The following is a 13,853-nucleotide window of genomic DNA, read 5'->3' on the forward strand; positions in this document are numbered from 1 at the left end:
GAATTTTATCTAGATATCATCAAGGTGAACATTCTCACTAATTTTCATGAAGATCTCATGAAAAATATGGCCTCTAGAGAGGTCACAAGGTTTTTCTATTTCAATACCTACTGGCCTAGTTTTTCACCGCATGTGACCCAGTTTAGAAACTGACCTAGATATCATCAAGGTGAACATTCAGATCAATTTTCATGAAGATCCATTGAAAAATATGGCCTCTAGAGAGGTCAAAAGATTTTAATAATTTTAGACCTACTGACCTAGTTTTTGACCGCAGTTGACCCAGTTTCAAACTTGACCTAGATATCATCAATGAACATTCAGACCAACTTTCATACAGATCCCATGAAAAGTATGGCCTCTAGAGAGGTCACAAGGTTTTTTTATTATTTGACCTACTGACCTAGTTTTTGAAGGCATGTGACCCAGTTTCAAACTTGACCTAGATATCATCAAGGTGAACATTCTGACCAATTTTCATGAAGATCCATTCAAGGGTATGGCCTCTAGAGAGGTCACAAGGTTTTTCTATTTCAAGACCTACTGACCTAGTTTTTGATCGCAGTTGACCCAGTTTCAAACTTGACCTATATATCATCAAGATAAATATTCAGACCAACTTTCATACAGATCCCATGAAAAATATGGCCTCAAGAGAGGTTACAACGTTTTTTCATTATTTGACCTACTTTTTGATGGCACGTGACCTACTTTCGAACTTGACCTTGATATCATCAAGATGAACATTCTGACCAATTTTTATAGAGATCCATTCACAAGTATGGCCTCTAGAGAGGTCACAAGGTTTTTCTATTTTTAGACCTACTGACCTAGTTTTTGACCGCACATGACCGTTTCGAACTTGGCCTAGATATCATCAAGATGAACATTCAGACCAACTTTTATACAGATCCCATGAAAAATATGGCCTTTAGAGAGGTCACAAGGTTTTTTTATTATTTGACCTACTGACCTAGTTTTTGAGGGCATGTGACCCACTTTCGAACTTGACCTAGATATCATCAAGGTGAACATTCTGACCAATTTTCATGAAGATCTCATGAAATATTAGCCTCTAGAGAGGTCACAAGGTTTCTCTATTTTTAGACCTACTGACCTAGTTTTTGACCGCACGTGACCCAGTTTTGAACTTGACCTAGATATCATCAAGATGAACATTCAGACCAACTTTCATACAGATCCCATGAAAAATATGGCCTTTAAAGAGGTCACAAGGTTTTTCTATTATTTGACCTACTGACCTAGTTTTTGATGGCACGTGACCCAGTTTCGAACTTGACCTAGATATCATCAAGGTGAACGATCTGACCAATTTTCATGAAGATCTTGTAAAATATATAGCCTCTAGAGAGGTCACAAGGTTTTTCTATTTTTAGAAAAACTGACCTAGTTTTTGAAGGCATGTGACCCAGTTTCAAACTTGACCTAGATATCATCAAGGTGAACATTCTGACCAATTTTCTATTTTTAGACCTACTGACCTAGTTTTTGACGGCACGTAACCCAGTTTCGAACTTGACCTAGATATCATCAAGACAAACATTCTGACCAACTTTCATAAAGATCCCACAAAAAATGTGACCTCTAGAGTGGTCACAAGCAAAAGTTTACGGACGGACGGACTGACGCATGGACGGACGCTGCGTGATCACAAAAGCTCACCTTGTCACTATGTGACAGGTGAGCTAAAAAACACATCCAGACCATCCAGACTGATACATAAGACACAAGAGCATTATTGTGTGGAAAGTTACAAATTGTAATAAATGTACTGATAAAATCATTGTTAATAAAATGTTGATTTTTACAATGTAATGTAAGGAACTTTGGACCATTGGTATGACCAACAGAGCCTTTTAATACTCTAACCCTTTTCTCTGTTTTATTTTGTAAGCCTAGACTGAGAATGAATTGATTTCAACATCTTTTAAAGACTTAATGGTAAATAATACAGAAGCATATAAGAGTATGGATCCGTACCTCTAAAATCAGTAATCTGATTCAAGAAGTACAGATCCACATCTTTAGACAAGTCTGTTAGGGATTGTATAGGAATACAGACCTTTTTCCAGATATTGTGATTTGTTTACATCTTAAAATTTTGTTGCAAATTAATTATTAAGATTTATTTGATATTCATCTAAAAAATTGCATCTAGATGGTTCACAGGTACCAACATAATTAAGTACTTGTTACAATTAAACGCAAAGTGTCAAAGACGTAACCGCGGCGCTAATTGGCTGAACACAATCGACTCTGGTGTATTGGATAATTTCATTTGCTTTCACACTTCTTGGGAAAATCTTGCAAGTACCTGAAGTAGACAGAGCTTAAATTATGCTATTGGTGTGTGTTTGTGTATTCAACACTCATTTTGACAGCGTGCAAATTGTCAACAGTCTGCAGTCAGAGGTGTAACTGTTTCAAGTTATCGCAGATTATAACCCATTTGAGTTATTGCTTTATTTTCATAACTTGTTTCAGTTATCATTAAATACTACAAAGCCCTCCTGTGCCAATTCCTCATTTTGAATGAGACTAATGCAATTATTTCCTGAATCCTTGAACTTTTATCTTTCCAGCTATACAGTAAAAATTTTTACACAAGGCTGAGTGATAAAGTTTTACGCAAAAGTTTTAAAGCTATAAAACTCTTAACATCCCATTATGATTACCAGGTCCTGATCAGACTAAAAGAGACTTTGATTAACAGGGCTTAGGAAATTTTGATAACTCTATCGGTCCGAAACGAAAATCCTGATTCCTGACATCGGCGCTACCGCACCCACCGCATTCCCAATATTACATAAAACGTGATAGAGTAATGAAATAAGCATGTCATACATTAAAACTGAGTTACCGGTCACCGCGAGTTACCATACAAGGAAGACAGTTATTCAGTGTGTGATCGTTACTTTGTTTAAATTTCGATGTTTTTCCGAGAAAATACTTGCAAGGATAAAATTGCCGAGGCATTGACACCGTGTACGTAACTAGTCTAAAAGCAAACGCACGTGACTTCGGCACCGTATACACGGCAGATACTTTGTGATGTTTCCTAATTCTTTGATGGAATTCTATAAAATACAATGCGTCAAAGTGAATTACACGACACATATTCTCTGCTAAACAGCCTCAGTATTTTAAGAATACTCTGCCGTGGACCAAATGTGTATGTTACGTGAACGCTGAGATCGAATTTCCCGCATGTATAGTACCAAAAGGTCACGCAGGTTGGCCATGGATATTTCATTTCACTTACGTTGTACTTCAATAAGCAACTACATTTTATAAAGTTATATGTTCTCTTCTGATGTAAACAAAATTTCATTTTGAAACGTTTTTTAAAAAGACCGATTTGATAAACAGCGCCACTCCAGTTTTCTTTATCATTCGTGTTTGCCAGTCCATTTTTTTCTTTTTCTTTTTTGTACACTCGGGTTGCAAAGGCGATTTTCTGCACTTGTTTCAACTGGAGCCCCAACAAATGAATCATGTAATTTTTTCAAATCAAGTAATTATAAAAATTATTTTTATCGGTTTTCCGTGTTATGTCTCATTAAATCAAACCCCTATAATGTACAAATGCTGCAGTGAGTGACCATTTGTTTTTACCGTGATCAAACATGGCCTTTTGAAATAAACCATCCGTCGGTTTCTAAATAACAGAAGTGGATCCCCCCCGAAATGATTTGGATCCAGTCAGAAACATTTGGAAACCAGTCAAAAATGTTTAATACATTGCAGCCGGCTGTCTGCAAACATTAAAGGATGTGCCGCGCGAGCACTGATTTTGTCACGTGCTAATTACGGACCGATTATCAAAGTGACAAGCAGACTGTTTGACACGTTTATTGATTATCTGAGGGTGCGACCAACAATTTCCTACTGGGCAGGTGATCGTGTATTGAGATATCAGACCGAAATTTATACTTTCCTCCATTTTTACGGGACCGATTTTTTTCGTTTTTTCACTTCACGAATCAGTCTGAAAAGTCAAAAATCGGTCCAAAACCAACAAATTTCCGAAGCCCTGTTGATTAACAGCAGTTTGCTACTAATTTCACTTTAAAGGTCACTTTGTGAGAACAGCAAAAAGACTTTTTTTGAGTAACTTACCTTGATCAGTTACACCCCTGACTGGTTTTGGTAGAGGTAATTAGTGAGTGCGGAAGTCAAAGAAATTCAGGCGACTTACATTTCGCTCTTACATTTAGCTTTGAGGTTAAATTTGAGCGAAGTTTGAAGTTCAGAAGCGACTATTTCGCTCAAGTCGCCCACTCGCGAGAGCCCTGTTATAATCAGTAAACGACTGCTGGGAGTAACCCCGTAGAAGTGTATATTAAATCATGAAAAATCAAACTGACACCATGAGGAATTAAACTGAAACACAAAGAAACCGGGTCCAGAGGTCCGGTTACTGGAAGCCTAGCCACTTCCTTCTCTACTTCAAGACTAGAATTGTTTCTGGCCACCTACATCAGCACATCCCAGGCTAGTCTAAATAATGAGACCTCGGGTAGACCGATTTTACATTTTGATATTTTACGTTGTCTACCTAGAGGTCTCAACCAGAAACAATCAAAACTGTGGTGGAAACTGTGGCTGACTGAAATTACGATTTATCAGTAGTCACGATTTTTCTTTAGCCCTAACAACTTGCTTGTTGTTTTAAATCATAAATAGTAAATAAAAAACATAAGAACAGGACATATTTATCAAGAATTTCTGTTGTAAGAAATTTAAACCTCTAACGTTTCAATCGTCTTCATGTAATGGCGGTCGGAGGCGTGACCAATGAAAACGCTTTGTGTAGCAATGTGTTTACCGGTGATCGGCCATTTTCCAATATGTAGTACACTCGTGTTAAACCTTGGCATTTTTTTAACTGCCATAGTTTGAATTTTTCTCAAGAAATCTCGGAAATATATATGTTACGCACATATAGCCAATCTGCGCATTTGGTAAATCGTGCAGCGCAAATAACCAATTTGTTATCTGCGCAACGATTTGTAAATCGGGCAACCTTATATATTTCTTATATGCGCAGGGTAACTGTCTTGCGCGTTTGGTAATTGAGTCTGCGCTTTTAACATATGGATGATATCTTCCGATAAAATTGAATATCATTAGAGGGTTAGACTTGTAGGCCTACATAAAACAGTTTAATTTTAAAACTGATGTGATCAGGCACGCGTAAAGGTGTGAATTGACTGTGCTTAATTCATAAAGAACAAGAAAAACATTTTTTTTTAAGTAAATGAGCGTATTTATGCGGTAATTTCAATGAGATGCTCACGTCCCTGGTAGTTTATGGACTAAAAATTTCTGTTGACGACGGTATTAAGAGTCATTTGTCATAGGTGTTAAAAAACTTTAAAATGATACAAAATATCCAAAGTATATTTCATAACACAAGTTTTTTTCATTTATTTATTTTTTTTTAACTTTTAAACGCCGTAGCCTGTGCGGGATGTCGATCCAGCGCTAATATCAAATCCTGAAATGACACCGATATTTCAAATATATATTGATTATTTCTTACAGATCGTATTGATATTTTTTAATGTTTGTAGTACAAAAGAGTAATTTTCGCCAGAACGTGAACGAAATTTTGTTGCTGCGCAAGATGTATCCTGCGCTAATAGAAAATCTGGAAATTACTCTGATAACATGAATAACTGCCATAAACCATGCTAACTTTTACATTGTTTAACAATTACAGACTGATATTGCAAATCTAGGTTTTAAAAATGTGTCATAAATTTATTTCAGCATCAGTAAATTCATGGGAGTCAGTCACCAGGTTTCAATATCTGCAGTATGATACAATATGCAATAAAGCTCAAACATGCGTGAAGGTGTGATTTCCTTCAGATAGACACATCGTCCTCTCTATTCTTTTTATAACTAAAGTATTTTTATTTCATTCGATCACACGTAGTCATTTTATACCGGATACAGAACATACAGGAGACTTACATAAAAGACTGAATTGCCACACACTTACCACAATTCACCATATCGCTTTTTTCATCATATTGAAAAAGCGCAATTCTTTTTTACCAACGTGAGCGTATCTCTTGACATGGCCAAGATTAAAAACAAAACAAAAATAAGTAGAATTAAAAGACGATTCTTGCAGATCTTTTATACTTATATCAATTTTTAATGTTTTATAGTGAGACAGGTAGAATAACTAATAAGTTTCGTGAAAATGTGAACGAAATTTTACATTTTGTAGGTGCGCAAGATGTGTGTCCTGCGTTAATAGAACTCTGAAAATTACTCCAATAACTTGAATATCTTTTATAAACCATTTTAACTTTTACTTCGTTTTTTTCGATTACAATCTAAAAATGTAGCTTTTGAAAATCTGAATATAATGTTTCACCCGTAGGCTGCGCGGGATGTTGTTCCTGCGCTAATAGCAAATTATGAACTGACGCTGATATTTCAAACATATTTCAATTCTAAAAGATACTATTTATGTAACTTCATAAAACTGTTTTGGGAGTAGAAAAAAAATAAAAAGAAGCATGATTTCCGTCATAACGAGAACGAAATATTACATTTATTATCTGCACAAGATGTGTTTGCCCTGCGCTAATAAAAAATCTGGAAATAATCCTGATAACTTGGATATCTTTCATAAACCATGCTAACTTTATCATTGTTTTATGATTACAGGCTGAAATTGTAGCTTTTGCCAAATGAATATTTTGTTACATCTGTATCCTGCGCGGGATATCGGCCCTGCGCTAATAATAAATCTGGAAATAATCCTGATAACTTGGACATCTTTCATAAACCATGCTAAATTTAATTCTGTTTTATAGTTACAGACTAAAGTTGTAGCTTTTGCAAAGACAAATGTAATTTTAATTCTGTAACCTGCGCGGTTATGACAGAAATCACTCTTTTTCTATTCATTTTTTTTTACAGTATTCATTTGAAAGTTACATAAATAGTATGTTTTATGAATGAAATATATTTGAAATACAGTGTAATTTCAAACTTTGCTATTAGCGCAGGACCGACCTCCCACGCAAGTTACAGGTGTAACATTATAGATCCATTAAGAATTGTAAAAAAACTATAGTTTTAGTCAGTAATCGTAAATCAAAGTAAAAGTTAATATGATTTCTAAAAGATATTCAAGTTATCAGAGTAATTTCCAGATTTATTATTAGCGCAGACACACATCTTGCGCGGATAAAAAATGTAATATTTCGTTCTCGTTATGACAGATATCACTCTTTTTCTAATCATTTTTTTTACAGTATTCATTTGAAAGTTACATAAATAGTATGTTTTATGAATGAAATATATTTGAAATACAGTGTAATTTCAAACTTTGCTAATAGCGCAGAACCGACCTCCCACGCAAGTTACAGGTGTAACATTATAGATCCATTAAGAATTGTAAAAAAACTATAGTTTTAGTCAGTAATCGTAAATCAAAGTAAAAGTTAATATGATTTCTAAAAGATATTCAAGTTATCAGAGTAACTTCCAGATTTATTATTAGCGCAGACATACATCTTGCGCAGATAAAAAATGTAATATTTCGTTCTCGTTATGACAGAAATCACTCTTTTTCTAATCATTCTTTTACAGTATTCATTTAAAAGTTACATAAATAGTATGTTTTATGAATGAAATATATTTGAAATACAGTGTAATTTCAAACTTTGCTATTAGCGCAGGACCGACCTCCCACGCAAGTTACAGGTGTAACATTATAGATCCGTTTAGATTTGTAAAAAAACAATAGTTTTAGTCTGTAATCGTAAATCTAAGTAAAAGTTAATATGATTTATAAAAGATAATTAAATTATCAGAGTAATTTCCAGATTTTCATTTAGCGCAGGGCACCGAACACATATCTTGTGCAGCTACAAAATATAAAATTTTGTTTACGTTTTGATGAAAATTAGGCCTACTCTTTATTCAATCGATTTTATATTATAAAATAATGATAATAATATAGATAAGATCTGTAAGAATTTTCTTTTAATTCTGTGACTTTTTTATTTCATCTTTTATCTTAGACATGTTGAGAGATATGCTCCCGTTGGTAAAAAGAATATTATTGTGAAATTTCAAGATATTTCAATATAATAAAAACGATATTTTGCTAAGTGTGTGCTCGGGTGAAGTAGAAAATTATAAAAATATCCTAAAACATACCAGAGGACGACGTGTGCAAGCTGGAGGAAATTACACCTTCACGCATGTTTGGGTTTTATTGCATCTTGTATAAGATCGGAGGTATTGAAACCTGGTGACCGACTGCCGTGAATTTACTGATGTAGAAACAATTTTATGACACATAATTTAAGTACAAAGATATTCAGCATTTGACATCTATATTTATTAATAAATTGACCAACTGCATGATTTATCAAATACGAAATGAAAATTTCTGATATATAAAGTTGCATTTGTTATTTGCGCTGCGCATTTGGTAAATCGCGCAGATTAAGTTTATCCTACGCAACGATTGGTAAATCGTTGCGCATATAACCAACGTACAAAAATTTGTTATATGCGCTGCGCGTTTGGTAAATAGCGCAGATTGGTTATTTGCGCTCAACATATACATCATTGAAAAGGAAAAAATACAGGCTTTCTATGTATGTATTTCTTTTTTTTATCCGTTGCATTATTATAACATAATTCCCGCCCAACGGATTCCATTGGATGTTACTTACACAAAGAAGAGGACAGTGCTATCACATTCTTTACCTTTTCTGGTTTGTACTCGGAGGCGGATATCGACAAGTCAATAAAAATTATATAACGATATTCAACTCTCGAGTACAATTTTTGGACTAATCCCAGGCATCAGAAACTGCACCAAATAAACCAGAGATAAGCTTAAGTTTACCTTTACAAAACGAAAACATTAATTAAGACGATATTATAAAAGTCATTGCTGTTAGTCATTTTGTGAGAAACTGTCAGGTGACACCTGTCAACTAATGTCAAACAAATATTGCAATTTCTCACTTTAAATGCTCCAGAGAATGTGGGTTTTTTGGCTTAGCTAGTAAGCCTGGCAGCCATCCTTTTCCCCTGTTGAACATTTTAGTATATATGTACAGTCAACTGCCAATATATAAGTTTATTTGTTATGTTTTCGTGTTGGAAATCTATCCAGTCGCCATCTTGTATAAATTGTATGGTGAGCAAAATAACGCAGATTTTGATTGGACAATAGGACATTAGTTAAGCCAATCAATATTCGTCTTATAATTTTCAGCTGTTTTAACACAATGTTATTCCCCTTTGATTATTATACGACATTTGTATTAGAGGACATACGTACGGTAATATCATATCTTGTGAGATACGATTTTATAGACTTTCATTTAGAATCTAACCTACGTCTACGAGCAGTATTCTCCCATTTAGATTTTGCGACCCATTGAAGGCCTTTTCACCCCTACTAACAGTCGTTCAATCAGTAAAATGTTTTGTTTCAAATTATTTCTACATGTTTTTTTTTTTCTGTAAACATTATCGTTTTTGAGATATTCAAGTTGGACGATATTTAAGAAAACATACTATTTTCAGCACTTTCCCGTTTTGAACATATATACTTTCCCAAATTTTTGATAAGCTGACATTTTACCACTTTGAAAGCATTCAGCAGTGTTCAGTAAAATATGTCCTACTTCATTTTGTAAATGACTAGATGCCCACGTGCAACATAACGAGCCCGCCCTTTGACTCCAAAGTGTGACCATGACCTTTGAGAAAGAAACCTAGAGTTTGCACAAGACACTCTGTATCACTGAGTTTAACATTCACGCCAAATATTAACACGTTTTCTCAACGCATGTCGAACTTATGGGCCAGACAAGATCTGACATGACCTTTGACCTCTAACTGTGACCTTGACCTTTGAAATAGGAACAAACAAAAAAAAACATGATTACATGCAAAACTTTCAAAACATGTCTATGTTAGAAAGGGGCATAATGGTGCTGAAACGAAACGTAAAGTTATTTAACTTGTTGTCACTGGTCGTCTCATGATGCTTAAGACATATAACAAGAAATATCTTTAAAAATGATAGTCGGCGAATTGTAATAAGGAAAGAAGTTTATGAATTTTTCATCTAACATTCAGCTTTCATCTAACATTTTTCAAATTGCAAAACTAAACACCGCACTTTAACAATTTAAATGGTTCTCTTTTAATTTTTCACAAAGGTTTCGTAGGGTTGCAATTTTGTTTTGTTTATCCTTAGACGAATAATTACAGCAGTAGTTTGATGAAGATTCATGAAGCGGTTCGTGAGAAGAGGACATTAAACGTGTTTATATTTTAGCTAAATTGGTCCCTATTCCCATTTGTAACAAAATAGCAGGAGACCTTACGATATTGTTACATATCGAGTTTGATAAAAATCCATTGCATTTTAGTGGTTAATGCGAAGAAAGGCATATCTACTTTTAGCTATAGTGGTCCCTAATAGGGCCCAAGTTCCTGTATAAATAACTTTGGAACCTTATAATGATGCTCCAGACCAAGTATGAGAAAGATCCACCAAGCTGTTCATGAGATGCTGTATAAAGGCATTTCTAGTTTTACCTCTAGCAGACCCTAAAAGGGGTCAAAATGTCCCAGCTGAACAAAGTTGGCTGCGGGCCTAATAAAGATGCTACAAATCAAGTTTGATTAGAATACATGAGAAAAAATCAATTAAAGGATTTTTTTATTTATTATTTTTATTTATTTTTAAAATAGGCCAACTGATCCCGCTTTAACAAATAGCATATTCGCTATTCATGAATCTTTGGACAATGATGTCACACCTATAAAAAAGTGAAGGTCGACAAGCAAAACATACAATTGTAATTATTTCAATATTTCTGTTTCATAAGCAAAGTTTGACCGTAGTCATATCACATAGATAAACTGTATGCAGCGTACCTTCATTTCAGTGTAATGAGATTCAGTCATTATGTAGCATATATATAATAAAACAGATTTCAACTGAGTTCAATATTTGCATACCATACTAAAAAAAATATTCATATATAATAAATCAGTTAAATAATTTATAACAAATATATCAAAGCAAACAAGTACTCATTTTAATATGCAATCTGAATAAGTCACAAAAGCAAGAAACCTTTTCATATACAGATGACAATTGTAACAAGGAAAATCTTTTAAAAAGCACTTCTGTACATAAAAGACTCTTATCACACCCTTTTTCATGTGATATGCAGACCGTATTAAGCGCTTTCTTCAATTTGATATATGTTGGTATTTGAACAGGTTTTTATCATATTTATTAAACTTGCTTATCATTTTGAGATATATCAATATTCTTGCTAAATATACTGAGCCAAAGTTAGCTTTAAATATGTGAACAGCGTCATTTAGGATAAACGCTTTGTCTACATTTCACTCAGCGTAGCACAATCAACAGAGTGAAAGAAATTGACACTCTCGTCCAATCAGGCAGAGTGTTGCATAAATCTTCCATTGTGATAAATTATCTATAATGCGTTATCAAGTAGTTTGATTTGCAAACTGAAGTCACGTGGCATAGGTAACGAAAAGGAATTTAGACGGCGTCGCCAAAAAAGTTTGAAAGCATTTAGAACTGTAGTTTTAGAGAACTCTGCTTACACGCAAAACTTTAAAGGCAGCATTTTTTTTGACAAAATGAAAGCAATTGAGATCTACAGCATGTTCTGCAAGGTCATGATGCAAGTGATCATCTGGCCAAGTCATTTCTGTAAAAATTGCTTACATGCAAAACTTTAACCCAAAACTCAAAATGTTAAAAAGGGGCAAAATTTTGACACAATAAAAGCTAGAATTATGTAACCTTGTGATGCCAATAACATGTGAGTTTGAAGTATTTGGCCAAGTACTTTCTGAGAAACCTCCAACAAAACTTTAAAACTTTTAAGTAGTCCAGGTAAAAATGTAATCTTAAGGTATTGGACCCCTAATAGTAATGTTTTAAAAATGGCATTTGCTTGGTATATTCATAAAGTTGACCATGTTTCACACTGTGTTGCAAATTTTAAAAAACTTTCACCGTGCCGTTTTTTGTAAATTTTGTATAATATAAGTTATTTCCTCACGCTCAGGAAGAGACAAAATTCAGTGTGATGGCCATTATTTAAAAACACTTGCAGAGAATTCATTACAACATTAATTTTGATAAAAGAAACATCAAACTATTGTTAAACAATTATAAAACACAAAATAAAACTTTAAAAATCATTTTTGTCTAGGGTGCCTCAAGTAAACAGATTTAATGAGACAGAATTCTAACTCCAACATTGAAAAACGAAGGTCGAATCCGGTGGCTCTGTTTTGAATTTTGCTCACTTCATTCAAAACTAACCAGTAAAACCTACCTGCATCTCTTCCACAACATGTAATCTAACGAATGAAGGCAAAATAGAGAACTTTTACCGCACGTAACTCAGTATTTTTGAAGATGTCTAACTCTACCCCTTCTGATTCAGAGGTAAATTCACATTAAACAGCAAAAAATCGCTTATAAAATGAAAATTTTCCGCTTTTGTACAATTCATCCATAATTAGTCTTGAAAGAAGTAAGAACTTATTAGAAAAAAGGAAAACATGGAGAAAAAAAATTGGTCCCAGTGGGGTTTGAACCTACGCCCCCCTAAAAATTGCAGTCAAAGTAGGTTTATGGTAGGAATTGAATACTCTTCAAAAAGGAGATACTCTATTACGGGTCCAATACCTTAATATAAAATACGAAGAAATACTCCACTTTATTACCAAATAATTATTATACTTTTTTTTTTAAATAATTAAGCTGACAAAAATATCAGGACCAGAGAAGCACACTGACAAATATATCCCAATTGTCTTTACTTTGAAAACTACTATAAATTACACTTGGTCTAAATCAGAATTTATTCTCCACTGAATTGTGATAGCACAGCCAGTCAGGGATGTAACTGTTTCAAGTTATTGCAGTTTATAACCCATTCGAGTTATTGCTTATACTTTCATAACTTGTTTCAGTTATCATAAAATATTACAAAGCCCTCCTGTGCCATTTCCTCATTTTAAATGAGACTAATGCCATTATTTCCTGAATCCTTGACCTTTTATCTTTCCAGCTATGCAGTGAAATTTTTTACACAAGGCTGATAAGTTTTACCAAAAGTTTTAAAGCTATAAAACTCTTAACATCCCATTATGCTTATCAGGTCATGATCAGTCTCAAAGAGAATTTGATTAGCCACAGTTTGCTACTAATTACACTTTTAAGGTCACTTTGTGAGAACAGCAAAAAGACTTTTTTTTTGAATAACTTACCCAAGTTAACTATATTTTATAACTAATACATGTTATTATTATTATTATTTACCAGATTTTTATAGCGCTCTTTTCGTCCATAAAATAAACGTTCAAAAGCGCTGAAAAGGTTATAAAATGCTTGAAAAAGTAACTGAAATAGGTTACATAACTTAAAATAGTTACACCCCTGACTGACAACTGAAATCAATGCTTTTAAAATTCCAAAAGGCTTTAAATTTTATGTAAAAAAAAAAAGACATAACAGCTATCCGAATGGATGTGATGGATAATTGTATGGTAAAAAATGCTACTTTAAATACTGCACAGTCATGAACTTTTACAGTTAGAATCATAAAGGGAGGTAATCAAAAACAATATATTAAATAAAACTTTCTACTTTGCTCATCAGTATTCAAACTTTTGACTAATATTAGAGAAAACAATTATGCAATTATGTTAAATAGGAAAGACACGAAACTGATATACTTTAAAAATTAATCCCTATTTTAAAA

At 33.7% G+C, this 13,853-nt stretch overlaps 1 protein-coding gene across 2 annotated transcripts in view; it reads right to left on the reverse strand.

Moving 5' to 3' along the window:
* LOC128554415 (protein CLEC16A-like) overlaps window positions 1-9,186 on the reverse strand; it is a 181,945-nt gene extending 172,759 nt beyond the window's left edge. For both annotated transcript variants that reach the window (XM_053535705.1, XM_053535701.1), the window contains exon 1: window positions 9,037-9,186. In XM_053535705.1, the coding sequence (XP_053391680.1) occupies window positions 9,037-9,113 (77 nt within the window). In that variant the 5' untranslated portion in view covers window positions 9,114-9,186. The remainder of the gene's footprint in view (window positions 1-9,036) is intronic.
* Window positions 9,187-13,853: the final 4,667 nt, after the last annotated feature.

The sequence above is a fragment of the Mercenaria mercenaria genome, chromosome 2 (genome assembly GCF_021730395.1).
Source record: "Mercenaria mercenaria strain notata chromosome 2, MADL_Memer_1, whole genome shotgun sequence".
Lineage (NCBI taxonomy): Eukaryota > Metazoa > Mollusca > Bivalvia > Venerida > Veneridae > Mercenaria > Mercenaria mercenaria.